We start from the raw sequence: 25436 nt of genomic DNA on the forward strand, positions 1-25436 counted from the left end.
AGGGGAACCGTGATGTTGAACTGACCTATGCCTATTGTCTACTAGGTAGGGAGTCAGAGAAGTTCACAGGCTGCCAGGACCCCTGCAGAGCCAGGACCAAGCCACTGTGACTCCCAAGTCAGGTACTCTTATCTCTGTCTGAAAGTCTGTCTCACTTCTACTTTATGTTTCCTGAAAAGTCTTTGGTAATCAAAGATGAGAGAAAGAGGACCTTCCTGCATCACCATAGTAAGTAATATAGTCTATGTTTTTCCAGATTGGGTGGCTTTGGTGAAAAATGCGTAGCTCTTTAATAAACACATCTCCTTTACAGGGAAAATTTGAGTTAATATAAACATAGTGGAGCAATATTCCATCTATATTGTAGTGTTGTCATTTCGTTCTACACCAACATCACTACTTACGTCACTGGGTGTTTCATAGCACAGATCTCAAGTAAGCAAGCACTTTCCCAAGGTGACGGGGGCAAGATGAGAATAAGTGATGCGTAAAACTTAGGAAGATTATGTTTAATGTGGAAATAAAATACATGCAGGGAAATTTCTGGTAAAGACTTTAATAAAAAACTTTTTTGAAGTTACACAAATGACTAAAAAGTACATTAAAGATGTTCAATATTCCTAGCCGTTAAAGAAAGGCAAATCTGGACCAAGCATACATACACACACACACACACACACACACACACACACACACACACACATACACACACACAATTTGGCTGGACACGGTGGTGCATGCCATTAGTCCCAGCACTCGGGGAGGCAGAGCAGTGGATCTCTGTGAGTTCAAGGCCAACCTGGTCTGTAAAATGAGTCCAAGGCATCCAAGGCTGCATAGAGAAACCCTGTCTTAAAAAACCAAAACCCCAAACTCAAAAAATCTGTTATATATTCAATGCCTATAACCAAGAAAGCAAAATAGTAAATCTAAGTAATAGTGAATTATTTCGTAAAACAGGAACTCCCATGTTCTGCTTCATAGGATATAAGGTGACTCTATTATGGATAGAGTTTGGCAGCTTCTTATGAAGGAACTGCAACCTTGTCACACAACTAATTCATGTTTTCTACTCCTAAGATTCTGTTCAAGAGGAATGAAATGTGAATAATACAAAGACTTGCATGTGAATATTCACAACAGCCTCACTCATCATATCCCTGAACTGGAAGAAGTCCAAGTGTTCTTCAGCTAACAGATGGACAGTAAAACAGAGTACATGCTTACAATGGGACCCTATCCGGAGATTAAAGAAACCAATGCCTAGTATATTGTGGGGCTGTAATGGCCCAGGATTACAGTGGAAGGGTGGAGGAGAAATTCAACCCAGATACTTCAGATGAAGTTGGCAGGTGTTGGCTCCCTCCTCTCTTCCAACCTGGTTCTAGGTTGGGTGCCGTCAACCTTAGAAAGAATTTACTACCCTGACTGTTATCAGGGTTCACTCCTTGTTTGACCTTCCTTATAAGATTTCCGCACCTGGCCCCAGAGTATGCCAATACAGTATCTTCCAACACCCCTGTGTACATGGCCACACAAACCTTACCCCACAGACCCTGGCCACCTCCCTAGGGGCATGATTACCCACCCACCCTGAAATAAACATGTGTTCTTTGCCCACTTACTGACTAACCAAGCTCCTGCCTGCATCCACGCTCCCTGGCCAGGCTTCTCTCCCTCCACTCCAGCCTGATGCACAACAGGTCTGGATACCCCAGGAGAGAAGTGGCAATGGAGCAGCAGTACATGTGACAGGATCGGTTAACCTCATAATGCTATCTTAGTGAAAACGAACAGAATCAAAGTCTTCATACTATGTGCCCCATCTATGAAATTCCCAGAAGACAGCAAAATTATAAAGACAGATTTCAGAGCAGTGATTTCCAGTGGACGGTTAGGAGTGGGTACTCACAGCAGAAGGGTAGGATGAAAAACTGGAACAAACTGAAAAACATTGATGACCGAATTTTGATGATGGTTGTACAAGTCTGTAAATTCACTAGTGCCTAAGGGGTGAAATTTACAGTATATAAAGTATACCTCAAAGACCTTCTATGAAACCTTTTGTCCCATGTTTTGTAACTGGATCTCAGAAAGGCATTATCTTTTTCCTTACTAAAACTAAATTAAGTATAAAAGTAGGTTATTACCGGAAGGTTGTTTTCCCCTTGTTTAAAATGAAAAAGAACAAGATTCGGTTTATTCAGGTTGGTGGACACCATGAAGGGTGAGCAGCATCTCGGCGGAGTGGATGCAGTGACACATCTAGCATGTTTCAAGTAAGGGAAATACAGAGAACAGATGGAGGAGGTAAGGGAGGACGGCTGCTGAGGACCAGGGATTCCGTGCGCAGCCCCCACATCTCCTGAACTCCCGATGATTGCCTCACATCCCGGATGTGGTGAGCATACTTTAGTATCACAGGCTAAGCTCAATAACAATAATTACCATTCCAAACTTTTGCCACCTGTTTTCCAACCCCTTCCAAGTCCCGGTGCCCTAAAGCTCAATAGGGTGACTGGAGTCCATGATAACAGTCAGGGAGATGGAAGAACAAGCATGACGAGATGGTACCAAACGCAGAGACATTAATCATTATTTGGCATGCATAGACATTACTGAGTTGCCACATCATATTAAATAAGTGTATGCAAGTGTTATGTCAACTAAAGATGAGAGATCCTTGTGATCAATCGGTTGAACAGTTCTTGTGCATCTATTTCAAGAAAGCTTTCTGTGAGGAACCATCTTAACTTTTAGTAACCCTATAGGAAGACCTGGTTGCACTCAGAGGAAGGATAGCAGGCTACCAAGAAGAGACTTGATACCCTATGAGCATATACAGGGGGAGGAAGTCCCCCTCAGTCACAGTCATAGGGAAGGGGCGTAAGGGGAAAATGGGAGGGACGGAGGAATGGGAGGATACAAGGGATGGGATAACAATTGAGATGTAATAATGAATAAATCAATAAAATATATTTTTAAAAAAGAATAATATATATATATTCTGTAACCGCTTAGGAGAACTGGTTTGTTTATTGGGAGATAGGAGAAGGGAGTATTTATGCGCCTGGGGGGGTGCTCAGGGTCTCTGGGGCAAAAGTGTGTGTGTGTGTGTGTGTGTGTGTGTGTGTGTGTGTGTGTGTGTGTGTGTGTTTGTGTGTGTGTGTGTGTGTGTGTTTGTGTGTGTGTGTGTGTGTGTGTGTGTGTGTTTGTGTGTGATAGTTACACATGTACGGATATTTTTAATCACTCTTTTTTTTATTTCTCCCAGACTAAATAATATTCAAACAAGAATGGAATAATAAACAACACTAAGAAGATATGCCAGTCTTCTATTGATAGTCCTGTTTCCTCCTGTGCGACACAGGGCACATTTTTCCCATGCTGCACCTCTCTTCTGAGTGAGGTGTAGGACAGCTGAGCCCGGGGAGCTATGACCCTGCTTTTGATATTTGCAGGGCACATTAGAGAGTGTGCACTGAGGTGTGTATAATTCTTTGAAAATGTTTAAAAGGTCTTTTCATTTTTCTTTTGTTTTAATCTAATTGTTCTTAGGGTGTCTTGAATTAATTTGGTAGAACAAGCATTAGGCAGGGAAATAGGCTTTTCAATTTACTCTTCAGTGTTAGAATCTATGCATCCCCGGGGAGGAGAGGGAAAGATTGGAAACCATGAATAAAATTATTTTCAAGCAGTATGTTTTAGCTTTTTTTTCCTTACGGTAGGAGCACCAGGGAATCAAATATTCCTTTGAGACTCTGATTGACCTAAGAGCACAACAAAAATTTCCAGAAGTTTCTGCGTCCTCTGTGAAAACTATTTTGGATCTTTGTTATCCATACTAAAACACCTCATCAGAGTTTTGGTTTTTTTTTTTTTAAGATTAGCTTTGTCGTTTGTTAAACTACCTCAGAAATAGAGAGAAGATAGGCATCTAAAAATTAATATTCATATAGTTGCAAATTCAGCTTCCATTGTCAGGACCTCTTCAGTGAGAAGATCCTTTCAGAAGCTAGATTCCAAATTAGCTGTACTTAAAGAACGGCCTGTTACTTCCCTATGGCCCCTCAGATCAGTAAACATTCAAAACCCTAACCAAGCGCACTGCACAGCCAGGAACCCACAGCAAACAACTAAGATCACAGTAGCTCCTTTTATTCGAGTAAATGTTTATTTGTGCTGGAAAGAGATGTAGTTGTGCAATTTGGGGCCAAGAAATCACAATTTTCAAAAGGGGCTTTCTGTGATTTTTCTTGCTTAATTCAAGCATAATTTGTGCCTGGACCTTAGGTGTTTTTATGTCTCCAGTTTTTGTTTTGTTTTGTTTTGTTTTGTTTTGTTTTAACAGAGAACTTGCTGGAAAAATGACTCTTCTGAAGTTCTTCCAAGTAAATATTTACTTCAGGCTGGCATCTAATAAGCACACTATTAACCTTTGTCCCCCAAAATTATCATTAAGTTAAACCTGAACACCAAGAAACAGAAAGCCTTTTTAGCAAGCCTTTCTTCAGTTTGCCCTGCCTCCCACTCTATAAACATAAGCTGATTTGCCTCACTTCCAGAAGCAACTGGAGAAGCCTAGCTTTCATTCACAGGACTCTAGAGGGCAAAGGTCATTTCATACCTTCTCGCTGTGAGGTGACCAGAGAGGTTAAAAGACTTCCCTGGCCCTGCCTCTTTCCTAACAAATCTGTAGGAAGAGGCCTGCCTTAATGAATAGCTGGATTTTTTTCTCATGCTGACTCTACCTCTGGAGGAGGGTCCCCCATCCCCACCACACACACCCCGCCACCTCCTGCCCTCTCCCCTACCCCACCACCACCTCCCGCCCTCCCCCTAGCACCTTAGATGCAGTAATTCATGGTTGCAGCATCCCTGACTGAGAGCCACTAGACACCGGGAACATCCCCCTCATGCTTACTGCTGTGGCAGTGAGAACGTCTCCACATGTTGCAAAACGTCATCTACAGGTTTGAGAACCACTGTCCTAACACACAAACACGGGACAGCTTAAACCTCTGTTCTCTACCAGCCTTTCTCCACATCCTCCTTCACAGCAACCCTGTCTTCTAATTATAGGATCTAGTGTCACTGCATTTACACCATCTTGTCTGGTTTTACAATATTTCCTGAATCATTCTTAGCAAAGAACATATGTGAAATGTCATATTTACCATTGGATTTAATCATTAAGGCTTAGTGGTATCAGAGAAAGACTACGAAATCCATCTTCTGGGCATGGTGCAGCTACCATAGTCTTGAGATCAGACCAACTGCCTGCACTGGACCTGCCAACAATCAGTTATGGAGGGCGGAGGGATCATAGGGCTATACCTCTCTCTGACAAAAGTCTGACTACTAAAAGGTTCTGGAAGGCTGGAAGTCATTGTCTTCAACAACCTTCCATATAATGACCTCACCAAACTGATGGGTGATTCCAAATGTTCAGTCACACAGATAGCATCAATTAAACTCAGGGCACCACAAGACAAAGCAAAAAGCCAACAGTGTGCAAGGGGAATTGTGTAGGGAAGAGGGGGTTAACATGGACAGAAGGTGAGAGTAATTAGGATGCATTTTACATGTGAAAGAAAATGCCAAAGACAATTTAATAACAAAAAAGAAGAAGAAAGATGTAATGTTCTTTGTGTTTGTGTACTTGTCCCTGACTAGAACAAACATCTGTGAAGAAAGCAAGTAAGATGTAACATATCTACTCACTGGGATGCTACGTCATGGTTCATGGATAGCTGAAACATAGGATTCAAAACTGCACGGGGGAGTCAGTATTTCCATAGAGCCACTACACTAAGTGACCTTTTGCAAACATTTGAAGCACTTTCCTTACTTGTCAAATGAGATGCTTTCATTATCCAAGTAGAACGCTTTCTAGTATTTACATGCATTCTTCTTTTAGGAAAGAAAAAGATTTCTATAAAGCAGGTTACCAGAGACATGTTAGTGGTGAGCACTCACTTTCTCATTATCTTGTTATCTCATTATTGTCCACTGTAAGGGATGCCATTGTGGTCCACTGCGCTCATCTTCCAAGCTACTCTGCCTCATCTCAGGCCCAGAAAGTCACCAGCCAGCCAATCACATTGCTTCCACCTCTGAGACTATGAGCCAAACAGCCAACACCCAGACAAACACCACCCCAGCCCAGAAACAAAATCTTCCCTCCTTTTAAATTGTTTCTCTAGAGTATTTGTCTCAGTCATGAATAATACAAGGGTGGTGGCAGAGAGGCTACCTTAACTCGAGAGACAAGCACCACGGCCGTAAACGTCAATGTTCTCATGCCATGGCTATAGAGGTTGTATTCCCAACAACTCAATTCTGGAGATAATCTTGTTTCTATGTTGCCCATGAAGAAATGAAGGCAAAGAGAGGTAAAAATTGTGCCCAAGTTAACAGAAACAGGAATGGCACATATAGACATATAGGACAGTGGGTGGACAGACTCTAGGATGTGCAATACGGACCACCATATTGTATGGCCCTCCTTACACTGTCATCAAAACCAAACAAGCAACAAAACCATGTTCACCATTTTTACCCAATGTTCAGAGCAAATGGTCTCCAAAAGTATGTGATGCATCTTATGTGCCAAAAAAGAACATAGTTACACCACTATGAACAAGCTCAAGCAGGGTCAGGCCTAATTAGTGTTTAGATGGGTAAACTTTTTAACTACTTTTGAGCTAAATATGTGAACTGTTTTCTTTGGGGCTTGTTATTTTTTTTTATGTGTATGAGTGGTTCAGTTACATATATGTCACATGCATGTTTGGTGCCCTTGGAATCCAGAGAAGGGCATCAAACCCCCTGGAACAGGGGCAATATATGGCTATAAAGTACCATATGGATGATGGGAAACAAATCTGGATCCTCTTCAAGAACAAAGAGTAATCTTTGCTGGTAAGCCATTAAGCTTTTTGGGTCTTTTAAGCAGTATTTGCAGCCCCTGCCTCAACTGTTCTTGGAGACAGTTACCCACTTGAAAATCTATGGAACGTTAGCGACAAAAGAGATGAGCTATCTTCTGGTCCAGAGTCTATGTGTTGGATTACCTGGGCAGCTGCACAAAAGCACTTCTACCTAAAACTCACCTCCAGGCCAAGCCTCCCTTCAGTGGGGGAGGAGGTGTTTCCTGGGTGCTAATGCAGTCAGCAGAGGAAAGCCCACGTTATAGACACAGCCTACCTTGAATAGAAGCATGAAAAATTTTTAAGTTTTTCTAATTTTTCCAAGAATCTTTCTGTTGTGAAACTAAGATTGTTCCAAGTAGTTGGGAATAGTGTTTTCAGCAAATCCTAAAGAATAGGCAGACATACAAAACAAAATTAGCTAGAGAAAAAAGCAGTAAGCAGTCAGGGCTATGTACAGTGATGCTGTGACGGTCAGTTACCCCCAGGGCAACCAGAAAACCAACATTTTCTTGCCATAGGAGTGATGAGATTACCTGAACTTGTGTGAATAAGAGCAATTCAAAAGCAGCACATACGACAGAAACAATGTCAAGTTTGGAACTTTCAGGCTGGAGAGATGGCTCAGAGGTTAAGAGCACTGGATCCTCTTCCAGGGGTCCTGAGTCCAATTCCCAGCCACCGCATGGCGGCTCACAACCATCTATGAGATGATCTGCTGCTCTCCTCTGGCCTGCAGGCATACATGCAGGCAGAGCACTGTGTGCATAATGAATAAACAAATCTTTTCTTTAAAACAAGTGTGAAACTTTCACAACTAAGGGCAACTCCATCACTTTGATCACTGACAAATTTACTCATGCTCCAAGACGCTGCTGAATTTGAACAGAAGAAGGGTTCCTCTGACCTGATAGTTCAGTCAACTCCTGTAGGTAAACACTTCTAGCATGGTTGACAGAGAATTTACCACTTTCCCTGCTCTCCATCTTGTGTAGCCATTGAGGTCTCCTCCTGCTGGAATACAGGAGCTGGGTCTTTTCTCCTGGTTCTCCCATGGAAAGGTCAGTCAAGCCTCTCCTTTCCTCAGGACCTGGGGCTGTGGTAGCACTCTCCTTTGCATGGTTCTCACCACAGGGAAGTAGCAACAGGAGAGTAGGGCCAGTGGCAAAAAAAAAGCTCATGTTTAGTGCGTGTATTGTCCTTGGCTGGTGCCATAGTTTGAGCAGGATCCCTGGGCCCAGATTCGCCCGTCATAATGTTCTTCTTGTAAGTTTCTAGGGCCCTCTGGATCCTTCTATTTCCCCATGCTTCTCTCACCTAAAGTCCCAATAGGATGTCCTCCCCTCTGTCCCACTTTCCTGATAAGTGAAGACTTTAATGGGGCATGCCCCTTGGGCTAGTGCCCAGATATAAGTGAGTATATACCATGTGAGTCTTTCTGCTTCTGGGTTAACTCACTCATTATGATCATTTCTAGTTCAACCCACTTGTCCACAAATTTCGGAAATTCCTTGTTTTTAATAGCTAAATAGTATTCCATAGTGACCATGTCCCCTGGATGGGGAGGCCTGGTGGCACTCAGAGGAAGGATTGCAGGCTACCAAGAAGAGACTTGATACCCTATGAGCATATACAGGGGGAAGAGGTCCCCCTCAGTCACAGTCATAGTGGAAGGGAGTAAGGGGAAAATGGGAGGGAGGGAGGAAGGGGAGGATACAAGGGATGGGATAACAATTGAGATGTAATATGAATAAATCAATAAAATATATTTTTTAAAAATCCAAAAAAAGAAAAGCTCATGTTGAAATGCTGTACACACTGAATGCTCAAGCTCAGGAAATGCCCGCAGATGGTCAGAAGTGGCAGCATGACAAACTTTATGTTTCACTATGGGTTTTCATAGAGACATTTGCTAAACGGATGCATTTTCTCGGTGGGCCAGGCAGTGTCCTTTTGAATGATGAATACGATGAAAGCCAATAACCAATTTATTTAATAAACTGCTCCCAAGACGCTGCTAGGTACCTTTCAGAACAGCATTACCTTCTCATTTAGTTGGTAACTAGGAAAATTGACTCCTTCAAATTATATTTTAAAAACTGCAGGAAGAAGCACTAACTATGTTGACAGTGCAATCAGTGCTTGCTCAGCACCACAGAGAACAAAATGATGAAGCCAGTGCTGGCCCACCACAGGGGTAAAGCCACATGCTGACCTTGAATAATGCCCCAATACTGGCCACAGCAGGACATAAACAAGAGGCCCCATAAAATGGACATAATCCAATTGAACCTTTCAGAATTCCCTACTGTGGTCATTTTGAACAGTATTTTCTGTTACTGTTATAACAATAGTCCTCAATGTAACTACATAGCCTAAAAATGTTTTACATGTAAATTTGTATGCATGGGCTTTTCTGAAGAGAAAATTCCTGTTGTAAAAAAATCAATATTTTACTTAAAATAAGAAGTTTCAAAATATATGTAGCACAACTTCATTTCTACCAAGTACTAGGTAATATTCAAAATAAATAAATGTACATTAAGATGAGAGTTCACAGGGAAAAGTTTGAAGACACATTGAGTTAAGCAAAAGTGACTTAAACTGCAACATTTCTCAGCCCTTTAATATATCAATGTGCATTGAAACTTTCTAAGATGTTAACATAGAGCCTGTCCTAACCATTTATTTTTTTCCCTCAATCATTTTTTCTGAAACTTGAGTACTATGAAACCACATTTTGGTGAACAGTGCTCCAACACAATGACATGCCACCTGCCCCAAATTCCAGCAAATAAGCGTCCTGACCCCTTCTCACAGAGAAAAAGCATTGACACCTGGTACACAGATCAGAGGACTCTGAACCCAGGCAGTAAGGTCAACTTCTCACAAAGGCTGGGTGAGTCCCAGGGAGGGAAGCAGGGCTCTGCCGGAGCTAACTGAAATTAATTAAACATCAATGAAAACACCTGTACCACAACTGTAGGCGGTTGCTAATTCCTATCTCTGTGCCCCACCTTGCCTAAGACCTCTTTGACCAATAAAAGGCCATCACACCTAGGCAGGGCAAATGGGACAGGCGTGGCTAAGGTTCCAGGGCTTGGGGAGAGAGAATCTTGGAAGGAGAAGAAACGGGAGGAGGAAAGAGGAAGAGGAAGGCTGCACCGTGGGTTATATGGAGAAGCACATGGTCAGCGTGACTGGAGACTTGGCCCAGATGATGATAATTAACAAGTATTTGGGATTATGGGTGGGAGATGGCTTGATAGAAATTATTAGAAGAAGATGGCAATATGGGAAGTAGTAGGGGATTAACATCTGCCCTGTCCCAGGTTAACTAAGGATATTTTAAAATATAATAGGTGTTTGTGTCTTCATTGATTGCTAAGGGGTTAGAAAATACTGATGTAATAATAATTATAGGCCTGATAATTAACACGATTAGGCCATACTGATTTAAAAAAAAAAAACGGCAACACACAACAACTCAGTTCTGCTTTGAGTAAAGAAAATGTGGTCTAATTCTCAGGGTTAGTGTTTCCCTTCTGCTCAGTAAGTACGAACCAACCTGACATCTGAGTCTGTATTGACAAAGCACTGGCTCATTCAGTCAAAATGAGCAAAGTAAACTAAGCAGTGGAAGGGCCATTCTGTGGCTTAGGGAGAGGGCTTAAAAAGCTTCAGCACCACGGACTGTCCCTCCAGCTAAGGGGAAGCAAGAGCTTTGGATCTGCTGAGCCAGGAATGTTAAGAATCAGTAATATAAAAAGTTTCCTACTTAAAAAACAAAAACTCCTAGCTAGGCGCAGCTGTAAACTCCTGTAATCCCAGCATTCAGAGAGGCAGAGGCAGATGGACCTTTTTGAGTTTGAGCCCAACCTGGTCTACAAAGTGAGTCCAGGTCAGCCAAGGCTACACAGAGAAACCCTGTCTTATAACACCCCTGCCCACGGTCCCCCCAAAAAACAAACAAATCTCCTTTAAACAACTGACCTTTATACTCATAGAGTTTTAAAAAAAATTCCTCAGCCAAACAAAGTAAACCCAGACCTTCCTCCCAATGGTAGTATAGTTATACAGAAAAGCAGTTTACACTCTGAGCTGTTCCTTCCGGCATCTAGCTGCAGGGATACTTACAAACACAAGCCTGGAACAAACCCGGCAGGGTAGCTTTGAGGTAGACAAACCTATTGGCTCACTGAAGAATGGCAGACGAATGGTCGCCTACTAACAGTCCAACGGTTGTCAGTATCCGACAGCTTAGCTGTCTAGGCTCAGAAATAGGATCCTGCCCCACCCAGACTAGCCCCACGCAGCCTGTCAGGTTCCCACGTAGACTAGCCCCACACACCCTGTCACGTTCCCACGCAGACTAGCCTCACGCAGCCTGTCACATCCCCGCGCAGACTAGCCCCACGCAGCCTGTCACGTCCCCACGCATACTAGCCCCACACAGCCTGTCACGTACTGCAGTGAGCCTCATCACTCCAATCATCGCAGTCGTTGTAGCCATTGCACTGCAGCTTCTTGGGGACGCAGATCCCACTGGTACACAGGAAGCTCTCACCCCCTCCACAGAGCGCTGGAAAAGAAACAGGGGGTGGGGGTGGGGTTAGAATAGGTTTCTTTGTTCTTTTAAACTTAGGAGAGAGACATAAAAAAATAGGAAAAAACAATAAAAAAACAAAACAAGGCCGGGCGTGGTGGCGCACGCCTTTAATCCCAGCACTTGGGAGGCAGAGGCTGGTGGATCGCTGTGAATTCGAGGCCAGCCTGGTCTACAAAGCGAGTCCAGGGCAGCCAAGGCTACCCAGAGAGACCTAGTCTCGAAAAACCAAAAAGCAAAACAGAACAAAACAAAACAAAAAACCTTCCTATGTGATTTGACAGACTTGCCTCCAGGTTTCCTCATGATCGTTTGTCACCAATTTTCTGATGGACTTTGACATACTTACAGTAGAATTACCTAGAAGAGACCCAAACAGTGCTTGCTGGAAACAGCCAGGGTACAATTTACCAGCAGGCTTGCACAAGAGCTGTGTGTGTTCGGGGAACAAAAGAGTGTTCAGCCTCAGCAGCTGTACAATTTATGTGGAGAAAATGCCAAATGGGAATATTTTTTCTTGGCAATTGCAAACAACGTGAAAGTGGAATTTTATTAACTGAACAAACAAACAATTCCCTCTTAAAATGCTACTGTGTACAGCACAGAGACAATCCCAATAAAATAGAGGCAGACAATTGATGTGCTCTGGGATATAGGCATGGAGACCCACACCCTGCATTTGAAATATATTTGCTTGTTTTAATTAAAAGGCCAGTTAAAATGTAAGACTCTGTTTGGGCGTAACACTCATAAGGAATGTAAAATAACATTAACTAATCATATTTTTCTCCTTTTCATCCCTAACATGGAACAGCTACACTTGGGTATTTTTTGTTATTATTATGGTATTCCTGTTTTCTTCTTACAGTTTCAGCAACTAACTGACTACTTGAAAATTACAATATATAACAAATTTCAGATTGGAAGGCAGAAATACTATCAGGAAAAGTTATTAACAAAAAGGAAACCAATTCAACACAGCAGATACAAGTAAAATTCCACATGTGCTTATGTGCATCAGGTACCCTTGAAACTATAGGATCTTTGACTCAACACTCTGATTTCCTGGACTTTGTGCAGGGGAAATCAATATTAATATAGACATGTTTTACTTTAAGGCTATTCATACCATCCTTGTTTATGACGATAAGATACCAAAGGAGCTGATTATATTACTTTGGTAACTCAATAGTAAAGAAAATGGTTAATGTCATTGAAAATATACACCACAGAAAATACTCAACATCCTGGGGAAAAAGTTCGAGATACTTCAAATGAAGAAGACATCAATTGGTTCTAACTTGTCAGGGATCAAGGTCAAATACCATAATTATCCCTAGTAAAAAGGCTATGGGCAATTTTTATTTTGTTACCTTGTTTTACTCTGAATTTTACAAATATAGTGATCATATGTGTTTCTCAGGTCAGGCTAAATGCTTTTTTTAGGGGATATTCCAGTTTTATAATAATAGAAAATAAAATCATCAGCACTCCTTCCTTTTGTCTAAGCTACCGTGTACCCTAGCCACGGGGATGGCCGCCTGCTCACTGCACCCTAGCCCCGGAGGTGGCCGCCTGCTCACTGCACCCTAGCCCCGGGGGTGGCCGCCTGCTCACTGCACCCTAGCCCCGGGGGTGGCCGCCTGCTCACTGCACCCTAGCCCCGGGGGTGGCCGCCTGCTCACTGCACCCTAGCCCCGGGGGTGGCCGCCTGCTCACTGCACCCTAGCCCCGGGGGTGGCCGCCTGCTCACTGCACCCTAGCCCCGGGGGTGGCCGCCTGCTCACTGCACCCTAGCCACGGGGGTGGCCGCCTGCTCACTGCACCCTAGCCACGGGGGTGGCCTCCTGCTCACTGCACCCTAGCCCCGGGGGTGGCTGCCTGCTCACTGCACCCTAGCCCCGGGGATGGCCGTCTGCTCAAAGCTTCTTGAACTCTGTGTTCCTTGATCTGTGACCCACATACACTTAGTCATGGGAACTGGGAGAACTGGGAGCTGGGGAACTCTTTGGTGTAGAAGGGGAAATGCAGAAAAGCGCAGTGTATGAGCTGCAGGCACAGAGTCCCAGCTGCCACAGTTCCCACATGGTCAATGGCTGGCGCTCAGAAGATTCTAGACTAGTACTTGATGGAAAAAGCTATGAAATTCTCCAGCGGGGCTAGTGCTATATCAATGAATTTTCCCCCAAATCTCTGAAGAAAATCAGTGTTTTGACTTGCTGAAAGCAAACTCCTATCTGATTGGATAATCTTGCTATATCAATAATAAAAATATGGTTTTGTTGCATCTTACAACCTCAGAATCAACCTAATTAATCACATATTGAATCTCAGCTGGCTAAATGTTCAACATGTCTGATGTGTACAGTGTTGGAGAATTTAGCACATGCCTGCATGCCTGTAACTACAAGTACAGACTCCTAATGGACATACAGGAAACTACATATAAAATGAAGCAGTACACCAGGAGTTTCCTAGCTGGCGTATGCACTATCCTCCCTCCAGAGCTAAGAGAAGATCGTAGAGGAGTGTTTATCATACTGTGAGATTGCTTCTCCGCTGTACAAACTGTGGAGAGCAACAAAAGTCCCTGTCTGCTTTCCAGTGGTGACCTCAGGAAGCACTGCATTCCCCACCTCTGCCTCTGATGAGTCCTCTGGAAATGGACCTGAAAGTTCAACATGCCCTAGTTCCTGACTTCTAGAGCACATCTCAAGACTCCGTTTAAGTGTGACATTAGCGAAGCCATTACTTGAATGTGATCATCTCAAATCCAGACCAAAGTTCAAGCCCAGCACTGTTCTTGCTGCCTTATTATTGACTTCTCGTGTTGGCTGAGTCAGCAGAATCACAGACGGTAACTTCCGCATGGCACCACATTTGAAGGGGTGTGGGAATCTTCTAGGTTTTGAGACATGGAAAACTGTGTCCTTATTCTTATTCTTTCTTTGAAGATGAGCACTTAAGCCAGTGTCAAAAACACAGTGCGCATTTTCTCTTGTTTGTGGTTGATACAGTTTATATTAATGCATAAAGTGACATAAGTATATCTGGTATGAAAGCAATGGTGATTTTATCTAGAGAGCAAAGGTGACTAACAGGATGGGGGGGTGGAAAAGATGGAAGGATGAAGTGGGAAGGAATATACACAAAGTATACTGTATACTTGTATAAGCATGCCCTTATGAGCTACAGTATCAAGTACAATGAACATGATTTTTAAAAAAAAGATAAAAAAAGAAACTAAAAAAGAAAGTTCACAGTCTTGTTATCAGTATCACTTTTTAAAAATTAATTATAAAGAATCTTTTCTGCTTTATGTAGAATTTTCAATTTTTCTGCACAAGCTTTTCAATTTACAACACACTATAGACACCAACTTTGAATTTCTAAAATTCAAGGCAGGCATTCTTATTCTGATATCCTTGGGGGAAATGGTACTTCACAAATAGAAGAACCAAAACACCAAGAGGTTAAGATAGCAAAGGCCCAAAGCTACATTGTTAGTTAGAGGTAAAAATCAGCCAGGAATCTTGAGGTAGGGACTGCAGCCCAGTCCTCCACACCCCACCTGCTGCCCTGTTCTGCTCAAGACAATAGTACTGCCAGCTCAGTGTACTTCCAGCGTGCTGGGTCTGAGCCAAAGTTCAAATTGTTTCTCTGTAAACAAAAGACAGATGTCTGTTCTCCAGGTGAACTGGATACAGATGAAATGGCATTCCAAGTCGGCACTAGTGTTCTGGAAGACATCCTAAGAGACCACTTATCAAGTTTCAGCAGAGTTGGGTTTTTTTTTTTTGTTTTTTTGTTTTTTGTTTTGCCATAAATCTCACTGTCTCCTACCAATTGTCTTCCCACAGCTTTTGAGTTATTGCTTAGATGATAAAGAGCGATCCCTGAGGTGAAGCCAAGCTGTACCATCCTGACACCACATATCAGTTTGTCTTACAATTCTACAAGGAATGTGCTGGACTTAAAATCAATGGACACTTCATTAATTAATTGAGAAGAGATTTACAGAGTGCCTCCCTAGCCTCATTCCTATAGATACTGAGGAGAAGAAAATGAAGGCCCCGCCTTAATCAACTATGCATGCAACTGATCATCTGATTGGAGGAGTCTCACCAGCAATGCTGAATCCCTTTTACACTTGAGACAATTACCACTACTGCAAGAACATCAGTGTTCAGCTGTGTCCTGAGATGCTACTCTCCACATCCAGGTACGGTGAGGTTGCTTGTGAATCACATGGGCCTTAGACTGTCAAGGCCTCAGGAGAGTGTGCACTGTGTGGATAGTTGGCCTCTCTCAGGATTCTAGTCTCTGATGCATTTCTGAAATAACAGTTCACAACCAGAAATTACATTAAAAGTTTCAACAGCTTCCAGCCTTCCTTGCTTGTCTCTATGTTTCAGGACAGCATTTATGAGGCACCACGTGGTTGCCGGGAATTGAACTCTGGACCTCTGGGAAGAAGAGTCAAGGGCTCCTGACCCATCTTTCTGGCTTCTTGGGGCAGCATTTATATTGGCAAATGCTCTCTCACATCAGTGACCACCTTCTAGCATCTCACAAATTCCCCATCAACTACTGACTGTGAGGGAGCACCGTCCGCCCTTCCTGTGAGCTTGCTGAAAGCCTGAAGCTCAGCTTCAATTCCACCTCTGGAGAGAAAACTAACCCGGAGCAGCACACTCCCACTGGGTCTACACAGAATAAGAACCTGCCGCACCACACGCTACACCCAGCCTGAAATGCTTGGTATGAACCTCTCCAGCTCTTTCCTTCCAAAGGTTATTTACCTGCTTGAAGTAGAGCAAGCACAATCTGCCTGTGCCTGGTGCAGTCGTTCCTGGGGAGTGTGCTGTATCTTTATGAATGAAAAACAGAACTCAGCTTGGAAATTAAAAAAGAAGGCAAGAGAAAGTCCCCAGGCCTGATCAAGTTACCATGCTTGGTCCCTGCCCTGCCCTCTATGGAGGGTGAGTCATACCTGGGACTTTCATTTGTTGAATGTTGAAAGGTTATGGGTAGATGTGGAAGTCAGGAGGCTCTGAGTATGCAAGGAGTGAGGATCCCCGAGAGGAAAACAGAGCACAGCCATGCCAGACACTGCTGAGGAAGCAAGCATCACAGCTGAGTGCTGAGTTAGACCGAGACTAAACCCAGATTTGGATTGCAGACACCAGTGGAGACCCTAGCAGGTAGCAAGCAGCTAAGAAAGAAAGGTCAACTTTGCTGCAGAAGAAAGTAATTAAATGTTATGGTTGATAAGCACAAAATCATGGTTTGAAATTAAGTATTGAATTAGTGTGTTCTATAGAAGAAGCAGGAAAGCCACAGATTGGATTACCCACAATCCAAATAAATAAAGTCCACTCACCCAGTTAGAGGCAAGGAATATATGCATACATACATATATATAATCTAAAAATCTATCCCTCCAATCTATAACACAAATGAGGATTCTTCACATACACTAAGCTAAGAAATCCTCATTTTCTTCTTGAGCATCTCCTTTTCTTTTTGTGTTACTTTTTTGTTTGTTTGTTTTGGTGTTCATTTTGATACTGGGTCTCAGTATAGACCCCAGGTTGGCTTGGAGTTCCCCATCTCACTGCCAGCGCCTGATTAAACCATGGCATCCTTTAACGGTGTTCTGTGCCCATTACTTCCAATAGTGCTGATACCCAGGACCATTAGAGCCCAGTCAGCAGAAAGCCAAGCTAACCCAGACAGGAACAAAAACCATGTTTCCTTACAACTCACACAATTTACATCACAAAACATGTACGTGCTTGCTCATTGTCTCCAGCCCCTTTCTACAATGTAGCTTTCCCCAGGAAATGCTATTGGTCCGTTCTCTTACTGCTGTGTCCCAAGTCTAGGGCGAAGCTGTCACATGATAGGAAGACATTAGATGGTTTGTGAAGTAATAAATGAAGCCTGGGAACAGGAGGTGGCTAGAGAAGGGAGCTAAACAATGATTTCAGTCCCTCAGCCCTCCTGATTCAAGGACAATGAATATCTGATGATGTTCTGTTCATGGTAAATAAGTAAATGGGAAAAATATTAGCATGTCCTTGTGTGTCAGTGGGATATTAGTCAAACCAGTGGACAAGGCCTGCTTCTCGGTACCATTTGCTCTAAGAAGAGGACCTGGTAAGGCTCTTGTATCTAAAATAACCTTTCCCTCTGGCCCGTGTTGGTATCTGGTGCCCTGTCTCTATCCACATCACCCATTCCTTGGGTTAGACTGGTATGTCTGAAAATGTCTGTGATATGCAGGGAAGAGACCTTGGGGCCATGTCCCAGAGCATAGGGTATGTCAGGACTGTCTGCCTACACCAGTAATGGCAAACTTCCTCTGAGAAAGGCTTTTGCTGCCAGAAACAGCACTCAAACTCCATTCTTAAGATTATAAGTGTTCGAGCCAAACCTTGTAAGAAGCACACACTTAGTTCTTTCTTGGTTACTAATAGTTACAATTTCTATAATAGACCTTTATCATTACATTATAATTAGCATTCATTATATTTGAACTTGAGGAGAAATGGGTAACTAGATGTGGGAGAAGATTCTAGAAAGGGCTGGGTCTTCCTTCTCACTTGCCTCGTCACTTGCTACTTCTCAGGAGTATGGAATATGGAATATGGAATATGGACTGACACCTGGAATCCTGAGGTGCTCAGAACGGCTGGAAGATACAGTGGGCATGGATTGAGTCCTGTCACACGGGGGTATGAGAAATTCCACATCTAGGCCACCAAGATGGCTTAGCAGATAAATCCACGTCCCGCCAAGCCTGACAGCTGAGTTTGCTCCCTGGAACCTACACTGTAGAACAAAAAACCCAACTCCTGCAAGGTGGTCCCAAGACCAGCCCCCACAGTTTCACTAACACAATCTCTCAAATGCATACATTTAAAAAAATAATAGTTTAATTAAGGAAACGCTTGTCAATTATTTTCTTCACCAGAATCACATCGCTTCAGTCTCCACTCTAAATGGTGATGAGAAATATCCAAACACGTTCTCTCCTGCAACATAGGACAGGGCCGTGGTGCAGGGATCTATGGGGCTCACTTAGTACCTGAAGAAGTAAGGAAGGACCCGAAACCTTCAGTCCCTCTGCGAATTGCTGAAGGACTTGTGGTCACTGAGCTCTCAGGCAGAAAACCTGATTTTGTCTCCGCCAAAGGTCCTCAGTGACTTGTTCTAGGCAGCCCACACAGCTATTCCCTTCTGAGACATTGATTCTTCTCCCAAGCAAAGGCGGGGGGTGGAGGGGTGTACATGCCCAAATTCAGGAACTGCCTACAACATGCTCCTGACTCCACTCTGACAACTACAAACATTTCTACCCAGGCCAGCCATGCTGAGCAAGCGCACATGCTCGTCACATCTCTTTCCTGCCTCTTATCTGTTTCGCCGTTTCCTACAAATGCAGAAGTGAGAACACACATCATTTCGAGTGCTCAGTGAATTATTTCATGACATAATTTCCATTCTTTCTAAAAAAGCATATAACTCGATTAGGAACCCTCTGATTTACGCAGCATTGTCCAAAAGTAACATGTGATAAGTGATGTACTATAGATTTATTTAGATGGCTCTTAACAAGCAGAAGTGTCATGGTGGCTTCTTTTATGCTCCATGGTGCTCTTCATGCTGAAAACACTAGGTGAAACCAAGCCCTTCACCATCGCGCACATGCCTCTTAATTTAATACCCTTAGATGCTTTTTATACAGCATCTTTTATTTAGTAAGAAACCATCTCTGTCAAACAAATGTTCAAAGAAAATCCAAAAACAACTCCCAGAATTAAATGTCTTCACGCCTCAGTTACTCCTGGGCTTAAATACCCCACCCTCACCCCCCCTCCACCCCTGCTATGAAACAGCTATGCTTTGGGTCTGTGGGGACTTTACCATATGGCTCTCAGCTTTAATTCCTAAAAATAAGAGCTAAGTGTGCGTATTGCCTGTCTGACAGCATGATGGAAGATCTATCATTCTGTAGAGAACTTAGTCATCATAAAGTTATCTAAAAGTGATCGCAAGGAAACAAAATCTGCATGTGTAACTGGGAAAGAGAAGGTAAGTTGCATTCTGAAGGCAGCACCATGCCAGCACCCCTTAGCGAAAGAAACAGACGCAGGCTCATCTAGTCAACCTTTAAATGTGATTAGACAGAGTGGGAAGGTAGAGGAAAAAAGAGTGGAAATCTGGATGTCAGGCTGGATGAACAGAGCCAGACAGAAACAAAAGACAGGCGGAAGTATAGAGTGCATTTCACAAAGAAAGTGGTGTTCAGTTTAGTATTTAAGAGACGAAGGAATGATGGATGGAAGGAGAAAGGAAAAGGCACAGAAGAAGACAGAGGGGGAGAAGGAATCAATGAATCTTTAAAAAACAAAACCCAAACAAACAAAAGTAACAACAAAAACAGGGTGTTATGATGAAAATGACACTCCAGCCTACTCTTCAAATATTAATCCTCAAACAAGACTCTGAGCAAAGTGCTTTCAAAACTCTTTGGAAAATAAGATGTATGTGATGATTGTTACTTGTTTTTTCCTGTAAATAACTGCAATAAGTTAAAGTTTCTGAAAAACACAAAATATCAAAAATTGTCCATTTATAGTCTATCGACTCAATAAGCCAAACAAATATTTCTAAATTAAAAGATAATTACGTATTTAGAGTTTTGAGAAATTAAAAACCTTCATTCACCTACTTTCTGAACTTGATTTAAAAAATAAATAATTCTAAAAAACAAAAACAAAAAACAAAAACAAAAGTTAAGAACTTTTCCCAGACCATTAACATAGTTTTGAGATTCCCCCCTCCCCCCAGACACAAGGCCACATCTAGTGACCACCTTCAGTAGAGTCCAGACAAATGCAGCATGGTTTTATATAAACCCAGTGCATACACGTAGATATATTGAATAAATGAAATACACATGATGTGGAAAGAATACTTCAACCTCACACTTGCATATGGGAGTAGACTGAGGACCTACGCAGTGCAGCTGTGATGTAAAGAGGCAGCCCTCTGTCTCCTCTCCCACATGCCTGGGCTACTTCCCGTCTGAGGTGAAGCAGGACAGGAACATTATCAAGACCATGATGTTGGACGTCCAGGTCTCCAGAATGATGAACCAAAATCAACTTCTTAAAATGCACCCAGTCTCAGGGATTTTGTTATAGCAAATAAGATGGACTAAGCTGGGTCTTAGAAATCGGGCAGATTTCATTTTATGTGTCAAGACCCTTGAATTCATTCAATAACGACTATTTCTAGTTCTTTTCATGTATGGGCCACTTAAAAACCAAAAAAAAAATTTGCTTGTGATTCTATAATATTATGCTGTCCAATAAACAGAAATAGAACAAGATGCATTTATATCTTTTTTTTTTAAAGAACTTGGAAAACTATCTTTCAAAGACAGATCCCATGTGTGTCACCTCTCTGTGGATCCTGGGGACACTCAGTGACACTTCTTCTGTATCACCTCCTCGTGTTGTTATAATGTAGACTATTCCAGGACAGTCTCGCCCTTCAGATGGTCAGGGCACAGGGACCTCATCCGCCTTGCAGACGTGACAGCGAGTGGCTAGAAGTCAAACTAGCAGCTCTGTGTCAGAGTTCAGCCTAAGATCTCTGTCCCCGTAGTCTCTGTCACTAAGCACAGGTCACTCCCTCATTCCACGCAGCAGCCCATAGAGACTGAGCCCAGGCAAAGTTGGGAAAGCCTGGCTTAATCCCAGCAGTTTGACTGCTCTGGTGAAAGCCACCCCTCAAATAGCCAAGTGACGTCACCCCTGAACACTCTCCTACTTAAAAGAACAAAAAGCTGATGGTGACAATATCCTAATACCCAACTTGATTGATTTTTTTTTTGTAACTGCAGACTAAAAATAAACTGTTTACAATGCTTTTGGCATATCAACCTGTGTTATTCGAGAAAAAGTACAGCTGTGGGTTTAAATTAATGCATCTACTGCTTTTAGAAAACTACTTCACACCTCTGAGCCCTCATTTTTTTTTAGCCCAATTCTACCTATTTGCGGTTGTTATTGAATATAGTGATCTTTCAGGGTAACAGTGGTGCCGGTGTGTTCTGCTCATTAAGACTAGAAGTGTGTGATCTTCTTTTGAAAGAGCCAGACATCGATGGTTAAAGGATTAACCTGCAGCAACCTGGACTCCTAGGCCTTGGACATATCACCGCCTACCTAGATAGAGAAGGTGAAGGCAGCTGGGTTCTTTGAAATAATCAAGCTGCAGCTACTATAAAGACCATGTCTCTGAAAACAGGAACATACACAAGAACCGACATAACAGCATCGAAAAAGGATTTGCTACAGATTCCTTGGCTCATAAGCAGAGAAGGAAGCCCATAGCTCCAGAAAAATGGTATTGTCAAATGCTGTCCTGTGAACTGATTTGCATGTGAGAGGAAGAGGGAGGGGTCTACACTCTCCCTCCTTGTTTCCCAGGTGTTTCTGCTCCTGCAAGGCCTTGAGGTGGCCACAGAGAGAACCACTCCTAGAACCCCTAACTATGAGAGTAGGTAACCGAGCCACAGAGACAAGGGGAAAAAACGAACCTTGCTTAGAAGGAAACATACAATTTAATTGACTTGTTTTCGGAAGCCACCGCTGCCAATTCGCAGATGCTGGGGGGACTAAGTATTCAGCACCCAAACGCATAGGGGAGGGAGAAAAGCTACTCTTCCCGCATCTTCACAGGACCAATGTGTTCTTTTCTAGCAGGAAAGAGAAATTACAACTAGTCCAGTCTGCAGTCCAGGACAGAGGGAACAAGGAGGGAGAGTTTAGGAGAGGCAGAGGTTTCAAGAAAGACTCACAGCATTGAAAAGTCGCCTGCCCTGCCATTAAGAAGACTGTCGACACAAATGGAAAGTGTTGAAAGACGCCTGACAGTCACAGGCTGTCTCTCTCAGGAGGCTGATGCTGTCACTTGATAAGAAGAGAGATGTATGGAAGAATGGGGAAATAGATGGATCCAGAGGGTCCTAGAAACCTATAAGAAAAACATCATGATGGGTGAATCGGGGCCAAGAGGGTTCTGCTCAAACTATTGCACTAACCAAGGACAATACAAGTAGTAAACATTGAACCCCTACTCTGATCTACCCAATGGATAAGACATTCTCCACAGTTATGTGGAGAGCAGGGCTGACTTTGACATGAACCCTGGTGCTCGGTATTTGACCACCTCCCCTTGGTGGGGAGGCCTGATGGCACTCAAAGAAAGAATAGGCAGGCTACCAAGATGAGACTTGATAGCCTATGACCATGTAGTGGGGGAGGAGGTCCCCGTCGGTCATAGACCTAGGGGAGGGGAATAGGGTGAAAGTGGGAGGGAGGGAGGAATGGGAGGATACAAGTGATGGGATGGCAATTGAGTTGTAACCTCAATGAATTAATAAAAAAATAAAATAAAGAGCAGCAAGAGAAAAAAACTGTAAACACTGCCTGTCCCAAGGAAAGAGCTTAGTCCCCACACATTTAGTACACCAGGCCTGGGCAAGGTCAGGTGATTGGTGGGTAGTGAGTGCAACCGTGGGAATCACTGTGCTTAGAAAGGGTATTTTTGTTCATGTTCCCAAAAGAAGCATGCACTTTCCAAGCCATATTGTAAGACAGGAACCAGATCCGAAGTCCCCAGAGGGAGGGTCACACAGAGAAGAAGTTGGCTCAGCCCATCATCGTGAGAGAGAGAATATGGAAACTCAGTGAGCCCTACAGACAGGCAGCGTTTTAAAGGGTCGTTACAGCTTGATTTTAGCTATGAGTGTGTCTGAAATCGCCAAACCCCGCTTCTGCCAGTGCTGGCTTTAGAGGGGCATCCTGCTCAGCTCGCGCCTGTTCACACACGTCTTCGTCATAGTTTTGTGTGGACTTTTTCTTTTATCAGGGCCTAGCGTGTTACCATGCTTTACTCCTGTCAATTAACTGTTTACCTATGAAAATTAGGGTCTCTTTAACTATACACATGTGTGATGGACCTGTGAAGTAAACCATGCTACCTTTATGAGTCATGTCTCCATAAATCACACCCCCATGGGGGCAGAGACTTTTATCTGTTTTGTTCCCAGCTGTGGCTACAAGAGCTGGGTGAGAGTTGGATGCACCTCATGAGATAAATAAACTTGGCATGCAACTGGGAGCCTTTTAGAGCAAATAGAACATACCATGGCCAAAATTCAGGGCTATATTCTGGCCAAAGTACACCAAAAATAGTCCACAGAGATAAGAAAATCAGGACACATTTTCTAACCGTCAAAACTAACTTTGACAAGGCTGTGGGAGAGATTTACAGAATAACTGGAGGGCTGAATTTTTTTGTTGTTAGGTAGTTGATCTTTCCATACAAGCAGCACAACCCAAACACAGTGTGGACAGACCTGGATTTCACGAAATAGATTCAAGACTTCTGATGCAATTGCTTTCCAGACTTAGCTGTGAACAAGATGGCAAAGGCAGTTGGTTACTCAGAACCACCTCACAGTTTATCATGAACCACCAGAGGGCGAGCACATCTTGAGCTGCAAAAGACACACCCAGAAGGTACCACAGGATGTGATGAAATTTGAAAACAATTGCATTGTGTTTTCACTTTATTTTAAACAAAATTTCATTTCTTTAAATGGCTACTTTAAATATGGTCTGTGGCGACCCCATGGCTTCGGAATGATAATTTATTTTTTTTGTGTTTGTATTTCAGAGTTGAAATTTCTCATAATAAGAAATAACCTCAAGAACCAAGGGGAGTTGTTGCTGTTGTTGTTGTTGTTGTTGTTGTTGTTTTCAGCCAATTTTGTTTCAAGTGGAGATATATAAAATAGCATTGTAACTCATGTATCATGTGATTTTTGTAGGCTGTAAACGGGGTTTTCAGTGGGGACTCTCAATAGAAGGTAACGTCATTACAGATCCCTCTTAGACTTTGTCATCATGTCAACCAGAGAGAAACGAATCTCTTTACATCTCTAAGAAACTTCTGGGGCTGCAGGTATCATAAGCTTAAAACTGCTGTACTCTAAGAACTTTAAAGAAAACTTCCACTTTCTCTCAGCAACTACACTCGAAAAGGAAGAATTGACAGGAAAAATCGTTTATAAGCAGACAGGACGGAGGCCACATGTCTCACAGAATTTAGCGCGATTCAGTGGCTCCTAGGAGGTGTCCCTTCAAAGCCATTTTTCCAGCTGAAGTTTCTCACGTTGGATTCTATTCATTTCAAAGAATCCCAAGGTCATCACCTAAAGGGCAATTTCTGAGGGTCCCTTATTTCAGCTATCAGCCAGGGTTTCTAAGGACTTTGCAAATGACATAGCTCTGAACACAGCACTAATTGTCTTAGGAACCAGCAACAGGTCATACATATGGTTGACTGTCGTGTTCATGGGTTTCATGTCTATGGATTTCCTTAGCCATAGACAAAATGATGTAGATAGGTCTGTAGTGGCTGCACCAGTATGAGAGACACAGACAGACAGACATGCAAGTACGCACATGCACAGGAGCAGATGTGTACACAACACATGTAATTCTTCATTATTCCTCACTGAACAGTGTGTCAGAATGACAATTTATGCAATGTTTATACTGTTATGTGTATTAGCTATTACACATGACCTAGAAATGATTTAAAGCATACACACAGTAAGACTACATGTAGGGTACATGAAAATATTATAGTCTCAGGGCTGGAGAGTCTCAGTGGTTAAGAGAGCACTGTCTGCTCTTCAAGAAATCCTGAGTTCAGTTCTCGGTAACTACATGGTGGCTCACAACCATCTACAATGTAATCTGATGCCTTCTTCTGTCACGTAGGTGTACATGCAGCTAGAGCACTCA

General features: G+C 42.9%; 1 protein-coding gene across 2 annotated transcripts in view; it reads right to left on the minus strand.

Moving 5' to 3' along the window:
• The window catches only part of CORIN (corin, serine peptidase), a 222320-nt gene that overhangs the window by 74141 nt on the left and 122743 nt on the right, over positions 1-25436 (minus strand). For both annotated transcript variants that reach the window (XM_084760391.1, XM_084760392.1), the window contains exon 6: positions 11401-11514. In XM_084760391.1, coding sequence (XP_084616517.1) covers positions 11401-11514 — 114 coding nt within the window. The remainder of the gene's footprint in view (positions 1-11400; positions 11515-25436) is intronic.

Source organism: Acomys minous (assembly GCF_964271855.1).
Source record: "Acomys minous genome assembly, chromosome: 15".
Taxonomy (NCBI): domain Eukaryota; kingdom Metazoa; phylum Chordata; class Mammalia; order Rodentia; family Muridae; genus Acomys; species Acomys minous.